Here is a 25,075-nt window from a genome sequence, read left to right as displayed (position 1 = left end):
ATGAGATGAACTCATGCCAAATATGAGCCCTCTACGACAAAGGGAAGTGGGGTAAAACGGGCTTTGAGGTCAAATACACACAAAAAAAACTTAAAATTGCTCGCATTTCCGTAAAACTTCATCAATTGTAACTCTCGTAGATGCATTCGAATGGTCTTTTGAAGCACTACAAAATGGGCTAGGGTAGAGTAGTCATCAATGAGACACGGGGAACAATGATAAAATGGCTCTCACAAGTCGTAGTTTCAACCAATCAGGCTCATATTTGGGGGAAAGGTGTATCTACTGGATAAACGTCTGCTATAATAGTGGCTTTGGTTATGGACGCTCCCTTGAAAAGTTATTCATAAATGTTTGATTCTATGGTGTTAAGGAACCATCCATAAACCACGTGGACACTTTAGGGGGTATGGCGATTGTTCACGCTCCATACAAAAAGTTTTTTTGTATGGACAATTGTCCACGAAGGGGGGGGGGTTGAGATTTCGAAAAAAGTGTCCACGTGGTTTATGGATGGTCCCTAAAGTAAATTATGGACAAAAATTACTTTTTCGCTCGTAGGCTGTCATTTACACCAAAACTAATATTTCTTCAAATTTCTTTCGACGTTCCATAGAGATTGAGTTGGGCTACAATATCCTTTCAATAGGTTTGACCAAAATTTAGAATATACCTAGAATCCAAGGCTGTCTCATTGTTCCCCACTCATTTTAGCCCATGGGTAACAATGAGACACTTTGATTTTTCTTCATTAAACATTTCAAAATCCATGTAAATCTTTCAAAATATGAATTGAAAGTGATTTTTGGCATATTTATAGAGTTTTTACTTCATTTAACCAAGAATACAAAGTTATTTGGTATAAATAATTGGATTTTACTAAATTTAAATACTTTTTAGTATAACTTTTGTTAATTAAAGTTTCATGTTGGCAAAATTGCTCTAAATTGTTCAAAGCAAGTCACCTGTAATGGAACAATACAAAAACATGATGTTTTACTAGAAAAGTATTGATTTTCGTAGAGTGTCTCTTTGTTCCCCAGCTGTCTCATTGTTCCTGCCAAGTGCGTCTACATTGAAACAGTTGAATAACTCTGGCTGTAGATGTCGGATCGATCTCATATTTTGGTCAATGTTAGAACACGCTAAAAGAAAGAAAATGCAAAATCAAAAGTGTCTCATTGATGACTAACCTACCCTATAGACATCCAGGATTGGTTTGACTTTTTCTCATAGCTTTTGCAAATTACTGTTGAAAATGGATTTTTTTTAACACCTTAATATCTTTTTGCAACAGCCTCCAACACCCATACTCCCGTAGGTCAAAAGATAGGAAATTTCATGGACTATAAGCCGACGGAATCAACTTTTTGGCCAATCGTGGTTTTTCTATTAGTTTTTCGATTTTTCTATAACAAACATTTTACAACGTTAGTTTTTGCCCGGAAGGCTTCCATAGCGGGACTTTTTGGTCTCAATTTTGTCATATTCGGAATCCTTTGAAAATTTCACTAAGGAGTATTGATGTTTTATCATCATTTTTTAGCAAGGATTTTACAATTTTTAACCCTTTTGATTCTTTATGTGAAATGGACACTACATAGATGCACAAAAAAAATGACTGTTTCAACCTAAAATTCATGCTTACATGGAAATAATAGCTTGAAAGTGCTATAAAATCGATTGGGGAAGATTTTGGGATTTTAAAAGAAATTTTATGAAGTTTGGGTTAGGCGTCATCCATAAAGTATGTCACGTTCTAGGGGGAGGGGGTCTGAGCAAGTGTGACATTGCATGTTATAAGTATAGGAAAAGCGTGACAAAGGGGGGGGGGGGGTAAATTTTGGCCGATTTTAGCGTGACGTACTTTATGGATGAAGCCTTAGGAATTAAATGATTTTTTGATGTAGAATCGATTATTTTTTGTCGACATGAACGTTACAGGTACAGATTAATTTGTTGGAATATGTTATATCGTAAATAAAATGTTAATCAAAGGATCACAAAATCTGCTTTCAAACAATGATTACGTGAGTTATTCTTGAAAATGATGCAATTTTGATAATTTACAAGCATCAAAGGTTCTTAAATTTTAAAAAGTTTGAATAGATTCATGTTCAAGAAATTTAATTTGAGGGCTTTTGTTAATTTGATTTGGTAAACCGCGGTGGATTTTCTTGAAATAATTCGAACTGTCAAAAATCCACCAATGCATCTACCGGTGGATACTTTTCTACCATAGATTTTTGTGCGATCAATGTGGTAGATGCTTTGGTGGATTTTTGACAGTTCGAATTATTTCAAGAAAATCCACCGCGGTTAACCAAATCAAATTGACAAAAGCCCTTTGGTGTTCAATGACATTTGATGAACGATTTATCATTTTTTATGTTTTAAAATATTTCAAGAATCTCTTAAACCTTTTATAAGTGTTGTCTAAACTGGTGCTGTTGAGTCGAGAAGCTTTTGGAGGGACTCCGTCTCCAATTCCAACACCAGCTATTGAAAATTTAGCAACTCCGACTCCGATTCCACAGCCCTGACCTAAACATTAAATTCCTGTTGGAAAGTCACTGATAATCCTAAACCTATCCCACTGTCTCCCTTTTAAACGGTAACACATGATCCATTTTGCTAGTTAGTCCTTTTTTATCTATAGATGGTGCACTCCATGCCAGGAATACTAAAAACACCGCAGCCTTGTGTACCATCGAACGTGCTCCACCCATCCTGAACTTTTCGGCACAAAATGGCACGTCTAATGAGCCACCGGTTTCCGGTTTTTCGTCCGGGAAACCGGGTCTTCGGTTCAGGTGTCTTTTAATTTTGTTAATGTCACCCCTTTTCGGTTCGTAAAAGGATGCTGGTCTGGTATGCTTGGTGAATTTTCATCACGTCTAATTAATTTGCGCTCTGTATATTGGACGCCTGGAAATTTGTTGGGGTCGAAAAAGTTGTACTTTTTATAACTTACCTTTCAAAATGCTCCGGATGTAATCGTTTTCGCTGGTTGACTTTGGCCTAACCTTGCTGCCTTTGGGTTCAAACTCCTGGCGATGGAAGCCTATTTGCAAACATCTGTTTCAATCCAAAAGGACAAGTAATCCGCAACTTTTTCAGGTCGTTCACTCGTCGTTACTGCGGAGCAGTTCAAAGATTTGTCGTCGTTTTTGCTTGCAACTCCCAATACTTTTTTTAATTTTCCGGTGGTGGAAGCACTGCACTGTTTGCGCGTCGCGTCCGGATGAAATATTTTCTGTTTATTTTCACTTTTATTTACTTTCTTCGCGCTGGAAAAGCAACTGATGACGGCTTGGACACGCACACATGCACTCACATACGGCGAAAAGCACTGTTTTATTATGTGGACACAAAATGATGTTGTTATTGCGATGCTGCGAAAAATTTACGATTACTCTTCACGATTTTCCTTGTTTGTTTTTTTTTTTAGAAGACTCCAGCTTTCATGAACTCGCACGCGACGATACTGTGGATAAAAGGAAGCTGCTAAATGAGTTGGGAAATTCACTGCCAACCCGGAAAAGAGTGCCTTTAATCTTGGTCGACGAAGGAAAAACAAAACCGTGAACGAGAAAAGCAGCATTTTTCGTGGGAGTCGGGAAAATCTCTCCCTCTCGCGTCTCTTTTCGACATCAAGTGTTCGGACAGGCCCCCAGCATCCAGCAGTGGGAAAATTGACGATTTTCCACCCGTGACAGCATAAACACCTCGTCGATACTTAGCTGGTCGAGGCAAAATGGCCACGCGCCAACTTTTTGTGGATGGCGGAGACGCTTGGTTCCCGGAAATTGAGCATCGATCAAAATTCTTTATTTGATTCGACGAGCGAAAATATCATCAGATGGGATGCCACCTTAATGGAATGAAAATAGATTAACAGCGAGTGTTTATTGGATTTCGCCGGAAAATGCTTTGTTCATCTCTTTATGGGTGGGAGGGGAGAAATTTATTTGCTACTTCCAAGAAAACTCCAAAAGGTTGACTGTCATCGGTTGCGTTACTTTAGTGTGGTGTCACCGCGGTGAAAATGACACCGACTGTGCGAGAGGAAGAACGCTAAACCAAGGCAGACAACCGGAACGTGACGATCTGGCCAAAGTGATAGTAACCGGCTGATTATGCTAAAGTGGCTGCCAGCAAAGTCTGTTAGCGGGCCAAGATTTTTATTTGTACTAAGTCAAAAAGGTTGAAATTTTGATTCAGTATGCTAACACAGGCTTCAGTGGTGTCGTGTGTTGACTGCCACATCGGAATGATAAATTTCGGCAATTGAAACAATGATAGAATCCCATTACGGTCGTGGTGGTGTGAGATTTGATGTTCAAGTACCAGGCTTCAATTGGAACCCGGGGGTTTGTGAGTGGGTGTTATGTTGAATCGTTTTGACATGCTTTTGAAGATGCTACACAGAAAGAATAATCTGGTGTCCATCTCTTGATATCTTGTTACTTTGGATTAGCGAAATTGATTTTTAAACAATGCTGAAGAATATTTGAAGTTGAGGCATTTTAGATTTTTTTTTGTATTCGCGCTTTATTGAGTTAAACAAAAAAAAATCACAATCTAACCTTTTATAAAAATTTAATTCAGAAAATGGGCAGGTTTTTCTGCCTAGCCAATATAAAAATTAACGGAAATCGTAACAACTGTGCAATCGGTGGCAAAATTAGTCAAAATTTGGCTAATTTGGAGTCACTTTTCGTAATCTCTAAGTTGTATCGTGTTGTTGTTTAATACATTGTACTACACTCAAAAATCATTGCGTTTACACGTTGATGCTGGCATAGAATGTCTTGAGATACTCATTAAATAAACTTGTTATTGCTAGAAATTTTTTTTTTTTTATTTTGATGTCTGCCAACTTATGTCATCAATATTATTTTAACCTTTGTAATAATACAATGTAAGAAAAATAAGCTTTTTTTGTGTATAGTATAATCAGGATAAAAAAAATTTCCATTTGCTAATTTTATGAATCACTGTAGCAGCAAAGAGAAAAAGAAAAACAAAAACAATTTTGTTGCATTGCTTTAATCTTCTATACTTTTTTCTATAAACTTTTATTTTTAAAAAATCTGTCATTCTAAAATGTCAAAACTGCGTACTTATCATCACGAAAAACGAAAAAAAGCAAAGTTGACTTTATAGCTGTCGGCCACCATTGCTAGTACCAACCACTAGTGTCTTCCTTTTATCTTCAAGGACTTCGCCGCCCTGGGCTCCTAAGTGTATGAAAGTATGGCACGGAGCAACGGCGCCGAATACCCATATTAACACAAAGAATTTTAGGGCGCCCGCCGGGGGTTCGAACCGGCGACCTCTGGATTGTGAGTCCAGTGCGCGGTCCGATTGATCCACACGGGCAGGACGATCATCACGAAAAACAGTGCTGAAAAATTCGCAAAGGCATTCATTTGGGTGCTGAATGTTCAACTTATCAGCACTAGAATCGAAACGTAATACTTTTCGACACTATTTTGGTTTTTGAGTAGACCAAACACACCGATGCAAACCTTAAGCAGATTAACAAACATTTCACTAAAAAATCCTGTTCAAAATTGTTTTAAGGAATAGCAAAAAATCTGAATAATCTACACAATGTACTATTTTATATGGTTTACTTGATTTATAATATTTTATTTGTTACAGTTAGTTTTATTCAGTTCTATAAAAAAATTAAATAAATATTATTTTTGACCATCTTAATCGAAAAAATTGTCTAAATTTTAACGTTGATATTGATATTAAATATCACATATATTAAATATATATATGATAAAAATTTTATCACATATTGTTAATCAGCTGATATAGTTTTATTAGTTTTATTAAAGACACTTTACCATTGCAATGGCCAGTTGATATAGCTATCTCGTATTTTGTCTTATAATCTATTATAATTTAAAATTGTCTGATATGTGACCCATTTGTCTAATTTAATTTTTATGGAAATCAACTTTTTTCCACCATGCTCCCATCCCACAATATCGTAACAATTCGTACCATATTTAAAAAACCAAAATGAATATACAAAATTGCCCAATGATTTATTCTTTATTTCAGGACATTTTACGTGATTTGGGTTGATGTATCGATCTCCTGCAGGCGAAAACTTCATATGATAACTTTGATTAAATTATTGACCTCTGTAATCCATTAATTCGGAACACTGTTCTACACGGCATTTCTCCTAAAAGTCACATTTTATTTATTTAGTAATTTCAAATGCTTTAACTATATAAAATGAGCAATTCTCTACCATTTTTTCCCAAAAATCACTATTTTTTTCGAAAATTCATAACTCGGCGGAAGATTTTTTGACCGTGTTTCTCTATGGCTCAAAAGTTGCGGGTTTTTGTCCCCTTAAACATATCAAAAATCTCGAAAATCAAAAAATACTTATTTTGGGAAATTGAGTTTTTGTGAAAAAAGTGTTAAATTATGGACAGCTGCCTAAATTGTATGGAGACTTGTATAGGTGAACCAATGACACAAAATAGCTTCTTTGGTCACCCCACAAAGTTTGAGTCAAATCAAAAAATAAAAACTAACTTAATCCACCTATGTGGTTGATGCCTTCCTCACATTTTACCAACAATGGGTAATATGCGTGGTTTGGAAACATATTTCAGCTATTTTTTTAAAACCAGAAAAATAAGTACACAGATATAACTTAAGTGGTAACAACTCGAGACAGGGTTGCCAGATCTTCAATGTTGTGGACTCGTTGGAAAGGTCTCTCGATTACCTAACCAACGATGGGTTGGATGATGGATCCGGACATCGTTTACATACATTTAAATGTGATCCGGCTACAAAAAAGTACATAAATATCACTTAAGTGGTCATAACTCGAGACAAGGTTGCCAGATCTTCAATGTTGTGAACTCGTTAGAAAGGTCTTTCAATTACCTACCCAACGATGGGTTGGATGATGGATCCGGACATCGTTTACATACATTTAAATGTGATCCGGCTACAAAAAAGTACATAAATATCACTTAAGTGGTCATAACTCGAGACAAGGTTGCCAGATCTTCAATGTTTTGGACTCGTTGGAAAGGTTTTTCGATTACCTAACCAACGATGGGTCGGATGGTGGATCCGGACATAGTTTACATACATTTAAGTGAGATCCGGCTTCCAAAAAGTACATAAATATTACTTAAGTGGCCATATCTCGAGACAGGGTTGCCAGATCTTCAGTGTTTTAGATTCGTTGGAAATTTTTTTCGATTACCTAACCAACAATGGGTCGGATGATTGATCCGGACTTCGTTTACATACATTTAAGTGAGATTCGCCTTCAAAAAAGTACATAAATATCACTTAAGTGGTCGTAACTTGAGACAGGGTTGCCAGATCTTCAATGTTTTGGACTCGTTGGAAAGGTTTTTTGATAACCTAACCAACAATGGGTTGGATGATGGATCCGGACATAGTTTTCATGTATATAAGTGAGATCCGGATAAATGTGAAAACACATTTTTATATATAACTTTTGAACTACTTATCGAAACTTCAAACAATTCAATAGCGATGTATGGGACCCTAAACCAAGTCGAATGCAACCGGTTTGATCAAAATCGGTCCAGCCAGTGCTGAGAAAACTTGGCAAGAATTTTCAACACATACATACATACACACACACACACATACACACACACACACATACACACACACACACAGACATTTGTTCAGTTTTCGATTCTGAGTCGATAGGTATACATGAATATAGGTCTACGAGCTGTATTTCAAAAGTTCATTTTTCGAGCAGGATTATAGCCTTACCTCAGTGAGGAAGGCAAAATGGTCGAAATCGGCCGATTCCGTAGAGAGTTGCTCAAATACCATTTCAATACCATTCGGTGATTCATATTTGTTAAAATTTGTTCATTTCCAGAGTTTTTTTTGAAAAGGTCCTATAAACCAAATTTTTATTTTTTGCTTTTTGGGTGCAGCAAAAATTGAAAATTTGGTTTATAGGACCTTTTCAAAAAAAAAAAAAAAACTCCAGATTTTCACTTTTAAAATAGGGAATGGCTCAAAGAAGCCCTTGTATAGAATTAATCAAAAATACAACAGTATTTAAAGTTTGTTGATTTTGGGAATATGTGGGATGCCTTTTCTGAAATTTTAGGTAAACTTTTCACTGAAAATAATAAAATGATTCGTTGGAGCTCAAAATATTGCTCAACTATCGAAAAGTTCAAATTTAGCAAAACATTTTAAAATGCAAGATTTGTATAATTTGTTCCAAAAAGAAAACTATTTTTAATTGTATTCAAACACTAATAAGGAATACGTGCCCAAACAGAACTGTCATCAAACGATATTGAAATGAGCTTATCAATTCAATCATCATTTTTCAAATCCACGTTTGATTTCAATGCCAGCGCACGTATCCTATAACGGCCGGTTCCAGTAGCTTAAGTGGATGCACGTGTCAAATTAAATCTGACGTGCCGGGAAATTGATCTGGGTTGATGAAATTGAAACCTGATGGTCGTTGGCGAGCAGCATCGTATTTGTTTATTAGTAATGAAAGCCCTTTTAAGTTTAATTGTGAAGTAGTTTTAAAGCAAAAGAACGCTTTATTGATCGATCCACTTCACCGGAAGTAGCCAATTGCAGTTGACTTTAAACGGCAGCCTCATATGACGTGACAGAGTGATAGCCGTTTTCAGGTCTGGCATCAGTCCAACTGCATTTACAACGTGCTCCAGTTTTAATATCTGATGCCCTTGACCATCAGTCTAGTCATTTACCGACGACCAGCGCCGCCGCTTAAATAGTCAACAATGGGTTCAAATTATGAAAGACCATCAACATTCCGCGGGCTTGAATGAAAGAAAAAAAAAAAGCGAAACAACTCGCTCGGCCACCGTCCAGCTGGAGCTTATCAAGCTGCAAAGTGACGTGCTAATTATAGATCTACCGGGCCCGTAGAAGAATGGCTCGGGAAAAGCCGTCCAGAATTTTCCACTACGGCTTAGACGGCCGGTCTAACGAACGGCAAGCTGAACTGATATAGCACACAAATGAGCAAATAATTAGTGTGACAACAATGAAGCTATATCCCGTCAGACTCTGGGCGCTACTGTTGTGGCGATAAGAACCCAAAGCTGAGCTGAGTAGTTTGTTTCAGGAGGAGGAGGATGGTGGTGTTATCATCATAAATTGTAAATAAAAAGGCTGTCGAGAGTGCATCAGCAAATGCAGCTGCTTCAACGAGGTCTGATGGTCTGGTTGAGGAACCGCCTTGACATGTGCCACCGGTAGTGATTTACGGTTTCGGAAATGAGTTGTTTTTGCCTAAGAGTGATGAGGATTTTTAGTTAAAGTGGCTCGGGAAGTGCTACATACTTTTAAAATGTGAATTGTTACAATTTAACTATTTTCTTGCCGAAGAACATTTTTGTGCACTTTTAGGTATTTTTGATTTTTTATATTCTGGCAAAATGGTGTGAAAATACTCAGTTTTGTGGCCCACGTATTTTGAAATGGCACCATCGAACAACGACCTCGACTGGACTTGCAATCACTCTGCATTTTGAAAGTCACTTTTGTCTCTGCTGATGTCTTGTCATGTTCTGAATGAGTGGGACTCACTAAACCCGTTTTTTCCAAAAAGGGTACAGACAAGTTCTTGGGAAGGTCGTGGTTCCATTCTAAAAAGCCAAGCGCCTCCATGTTTTCATTCTTAAAAGGGAAGATTCAAAGGGGGCACCTTGTTTCTTGGAATCTGAAATTTATTTTGTTTAGTAGAAACTAGCTAAAAATTAACTTAAACTCTACAGAGTAACAGATTGGAGCCTGTTGAGAGGGCTCAGATTCTTACAGGACGTAAGGAAATTACAGAGAAATATTTATTTTGTATAAGTGTTTACAGATGATAAAAAGGTCAAATAAAGTATGTTTTTAGATCAGCTCGTTTTAATTCTATTCCACTACTGTTCAAAATAAATCAGATATTCAGATCCAACAAATCGATACTTCAATATTCCGTCTACAGTAACAACCATTCACGTGGAAAAAGGTTGCTCTATTTTCATCGTATGTCTCTGCCCTGCGGGGCAAGCTTTTCCTTTCGTTATCAATCTGTTCGGGTCAGGATTTTCTGCTTGATCCGTGCTGTGTCAGATCTTTCTAGGAAAAATCCCGCAGCTCGCATATGGCATGACACGGGGGAAACTTGAAGCACTTATTTTTTTCTCACCAAAAATGTGTGCTTGCGTTACACAACTTCACCTAATTGGCCTCGTCTGGTAAATGGCACTGGTTACCGTACCTAATAAGGCTTGGAACCCCGAAAAACTGGTGTGACTTGCAGAACCAACTCGCCGTCCAAGAACTTGGAGGAGAGATTTCCACGAGCCCGTTTGGGGGAGGCATTTGCGCACGTTAATTAAATTAAAGACACTTTTTCCAACGTGGAACTGTTACCTTGCTTTTCAGGATGTGAAGTTTTTTCTTCTTTTTTGGGGTTTGCTAAAAAGCTGCTGTTTTTGCTTCTCCGGAAATGCCAAGTTTCATCCGACATAAATTTTCATTAGTCCGGAAGGTTATGTTTTGCATCCACTTGATACTTTAATAACTGGCTGAAGGCAGCTTTCACAAAGTTTGTTTCATAAAATAAGCATTTGCTCTTCTTTTCCTCGTGCGATAAGATCTGCCCTCCAGGTTTTCATGGAATTTTGAATAAATAATAATGCAAAGAAAATACACTTGTTATCGTTCAGAGTTTTTTTTTGCCACGGAAAAGCTACTACACAGATTGTCTCCTTTCAGAGATTTTCACACACCTTCGACCACGACGGAGCAGCGAACGGAAAACCGTGGCACTAGATAGCGAATGAAAAAACACAATAAAGTGACACTGTGGAAAACAGCCCGCTAGAACCTAAGAGTCGGTGGTGGAGATTCTATTTTGGAGAAGGGAAAAATTGACTCTCTCTCGCGCGTTTATGTTGGGGGCAATTTGCTCTCGCGCTCTCTGACTCCTCTCAGTGATGAATGTTTGCGAATTTTTGTGCGTGTGGGTTTGTCTGTGTCTCCCCAGAGCATATATTGACACATGTTTAGTGGGGCGCAATGTTTGTTAGGGTGACTATTATAAAAGAAAGAAGAAAACTGAAAAACTTCACATAAAACAATAAACTAACAATCAACAATCAACAATCAACAATCAACAATCAACAATCAACAATCAACAATCAACAATCAACAATCAACAATCAACAATCAACAATCAACAATCAACAATCAACAATCAACAATCAACAATCAACAATCAACAATCAACAATCAACAATCAACAATCAACAATCAACAATCAACAATCAACAATCAACAATCAACAATCAACAATCAACAATCAACAATCAAACCACAAAATATCAGGCTCTTCTAGAAATTTCCCGAAAACGCAACAGTCTTTCCTACTATCTGCCTTTGATATCGATCGTCCTCGCTGTTGACTTCTACACCCCGGAAAAGCCAACATCCGCTTTTTCTTACTCACTCTTTTTATTTTCGGCAAAATAACAAAAATAAACACAAACTCTGCATTTACATCTCACTGCGATTTCTTGGTTGGGGTGGTGGGTGGTGGACCGGTCACATTTTCTCTCCCTCTCAGCCGAGAGAGTAAGTTAACCTCTCTCTTCGTTTTTTTGCTGTTAAAATCTTATGCTGCACTCAACATGGAACGTGCACAAGTGACCTGAATTTGAGCCGAACAGAACGCCCCCCCTCTCCCCTTCAAGCGGTCAGAGAAACTCCAGCAGGTTGGCCGTATGACCGGTCGGTCGGTGGTAGGACATTTGTGGGCAGAACGGGCTTATTCTTGCCAACTTTGGAGACAGAACGTGAAAAGTTGCGAGGTTTGCGACATGCCGACAGGTGGAGGTAGCAGATTTGCACAGCAGATTGGGTGTAAATGTTGGTCGTTTGCGCTAATGTTCGAAAGGTGCGTAATTTATGCCGTGGACCGGATTGCAGTTATCTTGTGCGCTGGCACATAGATCTTATGGCTTGGCTAGCTATAAGTAAGAGATTTCGAGCGATGAAAAATTAAAGTAAATTAAATGTGACTTGTCTTTCAATTTGCGCCGAGTTTATGAGTTTGAAAGTTGAACGGTAAATCATGTACGGAATATATAAATAGACTTTTAGTAGCATTGAACTATTGATTGGATGAAGGTTTCCATCGCATTAAACTGGCGCCCTCTTGAAAAGAAGCCTGTTTGTTGTCATTATTTGTTACATATCGACAAAAGTTGAAACCTGTTTAAACTTTATTTTTTATTTTCTACTCGGATTTATATTTTGTATAAATTTGAAATTAAATCATAAGTTATACATTTTTATAAAAAAGTGTTTATTATCATGGTCAAAACTATATGTAATGAGCATTGATACCCTTGGCGTAATTCCTTAGGCAAAATTAAGCATCTGTACCAATTTTGAGCCAAACCAGTTAGTTAGGGGATTAGGGGTCGCTGTAGTACGTTAAAAATAAACTATTCATAGAAAAACGACTTGTTTTTAAATCTTATAACTTATAACTTTTTAGGATCGATTCAGATCGCTTTGCACTCTTCGAGAAATTTGTAAAGTGTTGAAATTCACATTAGAATCTCACTCTTGACAATATATTCACACAATTAACACCCCCATTCGGGAACAAATCGAAATTTTGCCTTTCTTCGTAGATTTTTTTTTAGCGACCTCTAAACCTTAACCCAGGGGTGCCCAAAATTTCCGAGATCCGTGGGCCAAATTGTATAGCTTTACTATCGATGAGGTTAGATTATGACTAAATTGTCATTTTGACCAAATTTGAAAACTCCAAAGTTCTATGGATGTTGAAAAAGTATATCAAAAGACTGTTAGAAGAAAGCCCAACTTAAGAAGTTTGAAATTCAATAAACATTCAATCATTATATTTTTTTAAGATTAGTATTCAATTCTTCAAATATTATTAAAAAACTATAAATATAACCACTTTAAAGGAAAATCATGCGTTTGAATTGTGAACAAATAAATTCATTGCTCATCTTTTTTTTTATGATAACATGTTCAAACGCTGCTGCAAGCAGAATTTTATGAGTTTCTCTATTTATGCCAAATTTTTGAGGAAAAAAATCCAATGTAACTCTTTCACAATCCAATTTGAATGCCATTTTTGGCTTGAATAGTTTTGTAAAAAAATAAAAAAAATTTCATTTGAATTAGATGCTGAGAAAATTACAATTTTAGCAAGGTGTTTTACAAATCAAACATCAACTTTTGACGATTTCATCTTCTTTTGTGTATACTAACACGCTGGTAAACTTGGAAAAAAATCAAATATGTTTTAAAAATTTGTAAATTAAAAAAGGAAAGCGAACGAGATACACAAAAAAAAAACAATTCCCGAAATCGTGAATTATGTTCATGAATACATTCACATTTATGGTGCAAATGCACCATACTCATGAATAAGTGTCTTCGTGAACACAATTCACGTAACGGGGATTGATTTTTTTCCTGTGCGCTTTAGCGTCATACTTCGAATTTTCAATCTTTTTGGTTTATAGAAATTTTAGAAATGTTCAATTTTGGGTCTAAAAGCTAAAAATAAAGTTGAAATGGGAAAAAGGGCAATTTAAAATGGGCATTCAAAATTCAAATTTTTCTTGTCACCCTGATGGGCACCCCCTCGACCTCGGTCAAAGTCAAGGGATATAAACTTTATAAAAATATTTGCAGCGACCTTAATTAGGGGGGAAAATGCAGAATACAAACGACTCAAATCTATCTACAGACACGAAAACTTTATTAGTTCAATGGATTAAGAGAAAAAAGTGCACGGGACACAAGAAATACACTGTTGTTCAGCAGTAAGTTCAGTTCTTAAACCCTAAGGAAAAGCATTCAATGGCTTAAATACAGTCGACTCTTCTACACAGTCTAGCTCTATAGGTACACGCGTAAAATTTTTCACGGACAAGATTGGGTTAATGATTATGATTATGATTTCGTTGAGAATACCTTCGGTATTCACAGTTCTAGCTTGAGATTACTGATTATTGCTTAAAATTTTACTGTTGTTCTTTTGTAACGACACTATCAATAAAATAAAATTCACAGTAAATTCCTAGTTTTATTTCGATCTCTACTCTCTAAGATAATAAATAGGTTACGCAGTACGCAGAGTAAGTAAAACAGTTTAAAAGTATTGGCTCAGATTTCGTCATGCTTGTGGCGCCGCCGTCTCCGCGGCTTATTTACAGTAATATCTATCCTCGTACTTGTCGCAATAGTCGCACACGATTTGGCAGCAGCGTCCGTTCGTGAACCGGCACCGACACTTTTCGATGGTTTTGATCACTTTGGTGGTGTAGCCCCGGCCACAGCAGAGCGTGGCGCAGTTGTCCGGATGAACGCAGCGGCGGCCCCGAGTTACCGAGCAGAACGTCGGCGACGTCTCGAAGTAGTACAGCTGATCGTAGGTGGTGTCCTGAAATGGGTGGTGTGGTTAGTTGAAGGCGTTTGAGACTTGTTTAAACTCTCTTACCCTGTCACGAAGTTCTTTGGGGGCAGCCCGTCTGGAGGTCTTGTTGTTGATTGGGATCTTTCGGATTGCGTGGTGATATTTGGTTCTGAGTATGGCAGCGGTAGCGTTGAAGTCACCCAACTTTCTCCAGCAGGTCTTCAGCGAGCACGATCCCGAAACGCCGTGACACTTGCAGCGATCGTTCATGGTGGACGTAACCGCCTCAATGCCTACCTGCAAACACAATCAGATCTTCATGAACTTGACCTCAAACGATCTTTCAAAATCACGTTACCTCACTATCGTGTCGTAACATCTCCGCCACCGGATCTCCATCGGCGCCCGGTTGTAGTTCCAGGAAGTTCCGCGTGACCCGCTTGCCGTGCTTGACGTTGTCACTGCAGCCACCCCACTTCCAGGCCAGCCGAGTGGCCTCGGGCCGTTTCTCCGAAGCACACTGACATTTGGACATCTTGCCTTCGGCGCAAGCTCGTGCCACCGAGTGAGTTATGGCCGCCGCCGTCAGCGCGTGGACGAAGGCCGTTTCGCGGTAAACCTGCAAGGAAGAAACCACTTGAATTCCACGTCCGAAGACCCGTATCAACCCTCACAAACCTTCTTGAATATGTTCCGCTTGCCCCGGGTTTCGATCGAGCAGTTCCACCGGTCGTACCGGAACTGTTCTTCGCAGTGGGTGACGGCCAGCCGCCGCGCTTCCTTGATGGCCTCCGGTAGGCCGACGTCGCGCCGACATTGGTGGTTCTGTCGGCGCGTGCCGGACAGGTAGCGGCACGGTCCGGGCGATTTGGTCATCGGGCTGAACACGGCCATTACGGTGTTCTTTGCCGGCAGCGATGTTTCTTTGCTGTGGGTAATAAGAAAATGAGTTGAAAACCTGAAGTCCATCAGTTTTTAAGAAAGTAGAAAATTTCTTGAATATAAAGTTTTCAGTAAATATACTCAAAATATCCGTCGAATATAATTATCAGGACTAAACTAAAAAAAATCAATAGTTGTTTAAGGAGACTTTAATTTGTTGGACAGGTTAAGGATACGGCCATTATTACATATAATTTGGTGTTTTTTACCATTTAAACAATTTCTTTTCAAAAGATTTCAATAGAAAACTCCTTTTACTAGCTGAAATTGAACGACATTTTGCTGATATGCCAACATAAGGTGATCGATGGATTTCTTGCTGTTCTCCTAAATGTCTTCATCAGTTTTATTTTTTAATATTTTTTTAAGCAGCAATTGAAATGTGTATTAAGAAGAATTCAATATTCTTGACCTCATCATCAATGTATCATTAATTTAGTAGAACATAGATTTACACAAGATACCTAATAAAACCGGCAGAGACAAAAATCTCAAAAAATGAAAAGATAAAGAAAAGAGTTGAAAACATCGCGTGCGTGAGGAGAGTGGTGAGAATGAGAGAGCTTTGTGCTATGTTTTACTGTGGAAAGCTCTAAGTTAATGAGAGAGTGAGCTTTAAGAGTATGCAGCCTTATTTGGTGAGTATGAAATAGGCTGCGCTCTGATCGTACAGTGAACTCTCCGATAGAAAGGTTATTTTATGCGCAGTTTTAGATTTCTTCAGAATTTTAGGATTTATTTGTGTAAATATAATAAATCGTCGATAAACCTCAATAAGATTGTCTTAAAAATAAAATAAAGCAAAAATATTAAAATTTTGTTCAGATTCGATAATTCGAAGTCCTCGTTATTTATTTAAGGCAGTTGAGCTCAAATAAGACTTAAAAAAATAATTAAAATACTAAAATACTAAAATACTAAAATACTAAAATACTAAAATACTAAAATACTAAAATACTAAAATACTAAAATACTAAAATACTAAAATACTAAAATACTAAAATACTAAAATACTAAAATACTAAAATACTAAAATACTAAAATACTAAAATACTAAAATACTAAAATACTAAAATACTAAAATACTAAAATACTAAAATACTAAAATACTAAAATACTAAAATACTAAAATACTAAAATACTAAAATACTAAAATACTAAAATACTAAAATACTAAAATACTAAAATACTAAAATACTAAAATACTAAAATACTAAAATACTAAAATACTAAAATACTAAAATACTAAAATACTAAAATACTAAAATACTAAAATACTAAAATACTAAAATACTAAAATACTAAAATACTAAAATACTAAAATACTAAAATACTAAAATACTAAAATACTAAAATACTAAAATACTAAAATACTAAAATACTAAAATACTAAAATACTAAAATACTAAAATACTAAAATACTAAAATACTAAAATACTAAAATGCTGAACAAAAAAAAATAACAAAACATTAATGTCAAAGGTCAAACCCATTTAAAAAAATCCATCAATTTCACAGTTTGAATCTTAACGCAACTTGAAGGACGTTACATTTGCACAATTATGCAGACAATCCACTTCAAACATATTAACAGTTAGGCACTTGGTGTTTGCCTATTCGCCAGTCCCATAGAAGGACTCCGGGGGCAAACTGCACGTACAATGTGTTGTGTGTGTTTTCTTTTCTTGAATGAGTCAATTAGCTGGCTGGAGTCATCTTTTCATTACGGATGAATTAATTAGCTTGCCCCCGGGCTTAATGGGTGAGATGATACACACGACACGACAAGGCAGCGTTAGTAAGAGCCTGTGTGTGTGCATTTGCAGGTTTCATTCTTGGCTTCTTTCCCCTCGTATCGTTGCAAGTTTTTGAATGGATTTCTATAAACTCGTAGAGTAAGGTGCGTGCTATTAGGAATTCATTCATTGGGGGGTCTTGCGTGATGTCGCGGTTTCATATTAAAGAACGTATTCTTAAGTAAAGTGCAAAAATGTAAAAAAAACTTTTCAAGCATCTTTTTTTTATTTTACAAATAAAAAAATATGTTTTTTGAAAAAATATTTAACCCTCCTTGACGATTTAATAATGGAAATCTCTGCAAATTTTACTCATTTTTCCCTTAGCTACTAATTGTTGGGGTTTCCACCCACATTATCGCAGAAAAGGCTAATTCGACGGATAGCAGTAATTCAGACATTGTTGTGTGGAACCCCCCAACGCAACATATGTTGCATCCGCGGTGAAACAGAGCGCTAACAGGGTCGCATAAGTTAAACACAAAAAAGGCATCATTCTGAATCTGAGGTTGAACTCCCAACATCCAGACCGGGGGGACGACTTTCACTGTATCTGAATCTGTTGTTTTAAAATATTTTCACTTGAGTGGAGGATTGTTATCCTTTTTGCCGTTGCTCGTTGCCCCTTTCCTATGGAGACAGAACATATTAATGCAAATGGGGCTTGTGATTTTCCTCTCCCCGTTCAGCAGAGATTTTCATGTCGTCGGAAAAGTCGGCAGAGTCGTTTGAAAAGAACTGGCAAGCCACAATGCTTACCATGTAATTGCCATCTAGGTTAAATGAAACAAAAACAAAAATATTTCGATTGGAGTCACTTGTTGAATTGAAATCTTTCCCATATGTGTTTGGGGGGGTTGGAAATGGTAGACTTCGAACGGGGTTTCGTTTCTAGACAATGACAATAACGGTGAACGAGATTTTCCACGGGCAGACAGAAACCATTAAATAAATGGTGGTGATTTTTCGGAATGATTCTGGTTGGAATTAAAGTTGGTTTTTCAGCAAAAAAAAAATCACACCAAATTGAAATCCTCACTTGGCGACAATTTCCAGGGAGTAAAAAACCTGGCACCGATTAATTTAAACCGGACTCATTTCTGATGTAGATGCTCGGTAGCGATAAAAAAGGATTATCATTCTTCAAACCGAGTGAAAATCAATTTAAATTCCGGCAAATCGTTGTCATTACTTTATTAAATATTCATAAATTAATTAAAATATTTGCTACAGTTGCTATCGCGGGATGGAAATGTGTGTGTGTGTGTCTGTGCATGTTTGATTTTAACTCTGTGGTGATGATTGTTTGCGCGCGGTGAAATGCCACCGTGAAGCGGGTTTTGAGTTGAACCACATTGGCACCTGCATCACTTGACAGGTTGAGTTGTTCCGTTACAATTTGTAACTTTGAATCAGAGTTTTGTTAGTATTTTTTGTTTTTTTTTTGTATCGTTTTTTAACAGTTCATTTTTGTTAAATGATTTTAAATTTTCGAAATGTTCAAATAGTATGAATTCAATTTACAAATTTTGTTTAAGAACGCAAATCAGGAATTTGTTCGAGGTGAGTGAAAACAATTGACCACAAAACGGTGTGGTTGAGTTGTGGGATGTTAATTAGTATAATTGATGCCCACAAACGGCGGTAGGTGAGTGTGGTTTCCGTGTGCGGGTCAGTTGGACACTCCGGGCACATCCGCGGGGCAATTTCGGTACAGATTGAGCAAACAGCTGCTGGGCTGCTGGGTTAGTCAAAATGCCTGAGAGAAACAAATATTTAGACGACGAAACCGAGCTATTTGGAGAGATAATATTTTGATTGAGTTATGCTTGTATGGTTTGATGAGAATGTTTACATTATGTAATATTAAAATTTTCAATTTGGTATGTATTTGATGGATTTAGTTAAATGTTTTTTGTTTAGCTAGAAGATTGTAGAAGATTGTAGAAGATTATTAGTTTGTAGAAGATAATACACAAAATATGAGGAAGAATATATTTTTTTCAAAGTTTATGTCGTAAATGTAATCAACTGAAAACAATCTGAAATGCATTTTTCTGCATTCATAATCAAATTGAGCGTGTATAAAGTTTGAAGTTTGAATTTTTATTAAATGTCAATGTACAGTATCGCAAAAACTTTTTTCTTGCTCATAATATTATATCGTCAATACTTAGATTGTTTTTGGAAACTTATTGTTGAAAAACAACTGAAAAGGTGTATGTTGCTTCAATTTTTTTGTACATTTATGGCTCAATGTGTTCTAGGAAAGTACCTTGTTGCAGTGAAGTCATATCGGCAAACAAAAAAACTAAACTTCAGATTTCAAAGCATTCTTTCAAAAATCTATAGATATAGCATTTGAATGCTGAAAGTTAACCAAAAATAAAAAAAAAATGAAAATATTTGTTTGTGCAATTTCAAGTCTTTTCCGATCTGTGGTCCAAATTTTTGTTTTTAATTTGTCCCCGCAAATGCAAATAAATTTGAATAGTGCATTGTAAATAGCTTTTAGGATATAAACTTTGTAATGGGCTTTTATAATTACTTATGGTTTTCAAAGTTTATGTTGTCCCCTTTTCAAAATAATTCCGATAAAATCAGGGGCCAATTTTTTTTTTCAAAAAACTTCTAATTTTTTTTTTGAAAAGATCAAACTGAGTATAAAATAGAAATACATTTTCCTGGGATGATAATCATATTCACCATGTTTGAGCTCGATTAAAAATATTTATATTTTTTTTCGATATTCGCATGTAAAGTACCGCAAAAAGTTTTTTACTGTCGAATTTGTTTTCGTCTTATTTTGATATTTTGGAATTTAATGATTTCAAAATAACAACCCTGGTGAAGAATTCACCACTTTTTTTTGAAAATGGCTTGTAATTTAAATTTTTTAAATATTTTTTACTCTTGGCCCTCCTTTCTCGATTTAGGTAAAAGTCGAGATATATAAACTTGATACAATATTTGAAACGGCCTAAACATGTTTTATAAAAAGTATTCAAATTAAACGAATATTTATTTTGATAATTTCAATTACTGACTTTGATCGGGTATTCTAATTAAATTATATTTTAAATATGTTGCATTTGCAAACCTTACAACTTTTGACAAAAAAAGTATATTTAACTGTATTTGATAACTGGAACTAAACCGAAATTTAATATTTTAAGTCAAATTTTCGAAACGTGAAGCGAATAGTATTACAAGTAAAAATTAGCCATGTAATATATCAATAGAAAAAAATGCCAAAAATATCCCATCTTTTTCAGATCTGTTTTTAAAAAGCCGGACCGCGCACTGGACTCACAATTCAGAGGTCGCCGGTTCGAATCCCGCGGTGGGCGCTCTAAAATTCTTTGTGTAAATATGGGTATTCGGCGCCGTCGCTCCGTGCCATACTTTCATACACTTAGGAGCCCAGAGCGGCGAAGTCCTTGTAGATAAAAAGGAAGACACTAGTGGTTGGTACTAGCAATGGTGGCCGACAGCTATAAAGTCAACTTCGTTTTTTTTTTAAAAAGCCGATAAGTGCTCTATTTATTTTAAAAAGCAGCGTCATCAGAGGTGACATTCATCATTCTCAAAAAATTATATATCATGGTTGAATTCATATGCAAACTATAAACTATTTGAATTAATTACTTAGGCTGGTACAAATATTTTTAAAAGTTTTTGTCACCCCCCCCCCCCCCTTCAAAATTGGCCCGAAAAATCAGGGGGCAAAAAAAATATTTTTACAATAAACTTCAAAATTTCAATGAAAATTCAAGTGCAACCAGCTGAAATCAAATTAAAATACATTCTTCTGCGTTTAAAATCATTTTTAGCATGTTTGGGTTTATTAAAAAATCTTAAGATTTTTTGAAAATTTTCGATGCAAAATCTTTTTTTTCGATACAATTTTTGTTTTTGTCAGATCTTAGATTTTTTGAAAACTAATGATTGCAAAACAACTGAACTAGTGTAAAATGCATTTTAAAACACTTTTTTCATTTAAATGTGAAGACAATGGCTTGTTATTAATTTTTTTTATGTTTTTATTTTTTTGCCTCCCCCCCTTGACCTCGGCCAGGGCCGAGGGACAAAAACTTTTTTAAATATTTGCATCGGCCTTAACTATTTTCAAATACACAGTATTTTCTAGAGTTTTTTGTTGGAAGAGTTCTACAGCTTATGGGAGTTTTTCAAATAAAACTCTAGTTTTCTTTTTAATATTTCAAATGAAATGATGAGCTGGGTTTAAGATGCTTGGAAAATTGAATAGAAGACACATTTAAAGAAAGATTACCGGTAAAAAAACACAAAAAGGGATAAATGGTCTTAGTATATTTGAATCTGGTTTAAAATTCTTGATTGGTAATCACCAATCTTCCATTCATCACGTAATTAACTTGTAACAAAAGCTGATTTGAATAAGAATTGCTTAGTAAGTGTTAGAATTACATAACATTACAATGAAGTTTTTTATAGTTTTTCTTTGTGCACTGTTTTGTCGAGAATATTATGAGAGTGGAAAACGAAAACTTTAAAAATATTGGTTATGGACAAGGTTGAAAATCCGACCAATTACTAGAAAATCTACTGACTAAAATAATGTGATCCTTTCTTTATTATGTTTAAGGATATTTAAAACTTTAGTTTATAATACTACTAATACTGTTGTGATCAAAAAAATGATTTTAAACTGTTCCATCCCATGTGAAATATCATGCACCTCCATTGGCCAAAACTAAAGTGTCGTTCTGGAATTCCCCATTATTCACTGTTTAACTCACTCACCTGCTTGAATTGATGATATCATTACACTCGCTGATACACCAGATAACACTGAGCAGCAGCACACTCAGCATAACCATTTTTGTTCCAAACAACTCCATGGGTAGCCAAACAACGATCCAAGCCAGTTCCGTTGAGTCACTGCTTGAGGTTCACCAACAGCTCCAAAATGGGCTCCTTTAAAACTCCTTAAACTCGGCAATTCACTTTAAAGCCAATCACAGTTTTCCCCTTCACGAAAAACCTCTGCGTGTCTATTCCCGACCGATTACCAGCGCCGAATAACCTTCTTCGACGAGTTTGTCAGGCTGCTGCTGGCGTTGATCGCGTAATGGCACTGCGGATTTGCTGAATCGGGAATCATATCCGTCGCTGGCGCACCACGGCGTCACTTTCAACGTGGGTAACATTATTGCTTACTAATTTCACTTATCGTGAGTCCTCCAGAAGCTCAGGTGACTTCGAGCATTGCACTACGAAATGACTTCTTCATGGGTGGTCTCAAGCACTCTAAACGTTACGAAATGCACGCGCAGAATGAAAATGGCTTTCAAAATTTCGACTCAATTGAGCTTTTTTTCCTCTGTTCACAGCAAACTCACACACTGAAGAAGGTTTGCCAAATTGAAAATAAAAAAAAGTTGCTAACGGTTCAAATTAATCACTTGGAAAATTAAGTTGCTTCACAAACATCTCCGCTGAACGCCCCCAAAGAACCGGTTCTTCCCAAGGTTTCACTTTCGTCCAGCCGCTCAGGAAGCTGTCCGCCAAAATCCGTGACCTCGTGGTGGTAGGTCCTACCGTTGACTGACTGACTGGCTGCCACCTGCTCTCGATGAGTTCGCGCGCGCCAACGCCGACGTCGTCCTCCGCTAGGATAGCAAAAGCTCTAATAGAGTCGCGACGATCTGTTCTCACTTGGACCGTTGCTCGTTACCGTCTGCTGATTTGTCCTCTTGGCTGGCATGTGAGCGAGCGCGCGCGCGTCCGGCCATCGGTTTTGGAGAGCCCTGAGTGCAGTCGAGACAAGAGGCGCAATTTTTCGAATAAACGAAACAAAACTCTGAAATCGCGCCAAGAGGTAGAAACATCGCAGCAGCAGCCGTTGCGCGGGGTGATGAGGCGTCGCGATGTTTTTGGTTCCTTTTGTGAGCACGTGGCCTGGTGAGCATGGCTAGACGACATGTGCGTGACAATGATGATGTTGCTGTGGGATGCTGTTTGCGCTTGTGTGACATCGTGGAGGTTATCCCCTCTCTCTCTGAATCGGTTGGATATTGTATTTTGATTTCAAGAGAGAGTGGGAAAAGGTGCTAGATATTATTAAATAAATTCGAATCCAATAATTAGATGGCTTTTATAAAAAGTGCAACTTTAAATTAAGCCAGTTTTGCTAAAAAACTAGGTCCACAATGTTGACGTTGTGCAAAATGTTTGATGGAATTACATGAAAAATAAAAAATTGATGAAATTACTTTTGCAATCAGCTGAAATCAATTTTACAATGCATTCCCCTGCATTTGAAATTGTTTTTAGAATGTTTGGGTTTATTCAGAATTTTTAAATTTTTTGAAAATTTTCGAGTACAGTACAGCAAATTGTTTTTTTTTTGCAAATTTCTTATTTTTTTGTTGAATTTTTTTTTTTGAAAATTTTTCAAAATAATTGAAAATAAGTAAAAAAAAATAATAAAAATAATTTAAGAGCCAAAACAAATTGATAAGGTGCATCGTTTTGGCATTATAATTTTCGGATTTTTTGAATATTTTAAATATTTTAAATAATTCTTTAGGATAGAATGCCAACCCTGAACTTGTTTTTTGAAAAGCTAGAAAATTTCCTACATTCTCTCTCTGAAATCGGACAATTAATTTCGGAGATATAGCCAAAACCACACAAAGAATTCGAATCGATGAAAATGAGTTTGTCTAGGGACCATCCATAAACCACGTGGACATTTTTTTGAAAAACTCAGCCCCCCCTTACTCCCTCGTGGATAATTTTCATACAAAACAAATCCTTTTTTGTATGGAGCGTGGACAATCGCTGACCCCCCCATGTAATGAATGGTCCCCTATGTGTCACCTAATTAGCCTGTTATTTTCAACTGACGATATCTCGAAAACTATTGGTTCAATTTCAATGTCAACAAATGAAACTTTTGAAAGATAAATAATTTAAAAATCTTAAAATTTTATTCAAAATATGAAATGAAGAAAATTTGTTAATTACCGTAAAACGGGGTGACTTTGATAGGTTTGCGATTTTTCCGCAAAATGAAGAGTACAATTAAAATACGTAAGGAATGGTTCAGAAACATACTGACCGTTATAGACAAGTGTTCAAAGTACCTCAAGAAGAACTTTTCATAAATTTTTGAAAGGTTTATAAAGTTAGTTAACTATAGTTAACAAAATGTTGATGGAAGTCATTATTTTAAACTTCTCAAAGTGTCATGATTTTTTCAATGAACATGATTTTTAATCGGAAAACGGAATGAATTTTCGGATTCTTTGGACCATTTACCACTAGGAGATGGTTAAAAAAGATTGTAAAAAATAATTAATATGTGTTTTTGAAACACAATTATAAAAACTCTCTAAATTTATAGGCAATTTCAGTTGAACAAATTTCATGTAAAATGTGAAAACTTGTGATTCGTGCTTCGAATTCAGTATAAAATGCAATATAAATCGATAATTTTAGAAACAAAACTAGTTTTAACACATTTCAGGCAAAATTCTTACTTTTTAGCAATGTTACCTAAAATTTATATGTATTTTTTTTTAAATGCTTATAAACTTAAATAACTTAACATAAACATTGATTTTTTTTCTTACAAACTATATCAGCTACTTTAGTGATGGTACATTTAACGTACAAATAAAGTTTGAACATCTTAAATATGATTTAACAAGAAAAACTATGACTATCAAAGTCACCCCGGAATTAAAACTAAGAATTTTTAACGTAACTATTTTTCTAAACACTATTGAAAAAACTTTTTTTTCCAAAATAGTGCATGGACTTTGTGTGACCAACCCCAGTACATGTT

General features: G+C 36.2%; 2 protein-coding genes across 3 annotated transcripts in view; both read right to left on the bottom strand.

Moving 5' to 3' along the window:
• Nucleotides 1-10,891, bottom strand: part of LOC6038009 (electroneutral sodium bicarbonate exchanger 1) — an 89,458-nt gene extending 78,567 nt beyond the window's left edge. The window contains exons 1-2 of one of the 2 annotated variants that reach the window (XM_038257146.1): nucleotides 10,468-10,891; nucleotides 2,975-3,487 (exon numbers count right to left, since the gene is read on the bottom strand). The gene's annotated coding sequence lies outside the window, so the exon portion shown is untranslated. The remainder of the gene's footprint in view (nucleotides 1-2,974; nucleotides 3,488-10,467) is intronic. The other variant, XM_038257148.1, reaches the window with a different exon arrangement.
• Nucleotides 10,892-13,820: 2,929 nt separating this feature from the next.
• LOC6038010 (protein Wnt-4) lies at nucleotides 13,821-22,975 on the bottom strand. Its single transcript, XM_001847805.2, has 5 exons — nucleotides 22,024-22,975; nucleotides 15,179-15,428; nucleotides 14,859-15,119; nucleotides 14,585-14,797; nucleotides 13,821-14,527 (listed from the first exon to the last, which is right to left on the bottom strand). The coding sequence occupies exons 1-5, from the start codon at nucleotides 22,119-22,121 to the stop codon at nucleotides 14,291-14,293; spliced, it is 1,059 nt and encodes a 352-aa protein (XP_001847857.2). The 5' UTR covers nucleotides 22,122-22,975; the 3' UTR covers nucleotides 13,821-14,290.
• Nucleotides 22,976-25,075: the final 2,100 nt, after the last annotated feature.

Source organism: Culex quinquefasciatus, chromosome 2 (genome assembly GCF_015732765.1).
Source record: "Culex quinquefasciatus strain JHB chromosome 2, VPISU_Cqui_1.0_pri_paternal, whole genome shotgun sequence".
NCBI classification, from domain to species: domain Eukaryota; kingdom Metazoa; phylum Arthropoda; class Insecta; order Diptera; family Culicidae; genus Culex; species Culex quinquefasciatus.
This window is presented reverse-complemented; position numbering and strand designations above follow the sequence as displayed.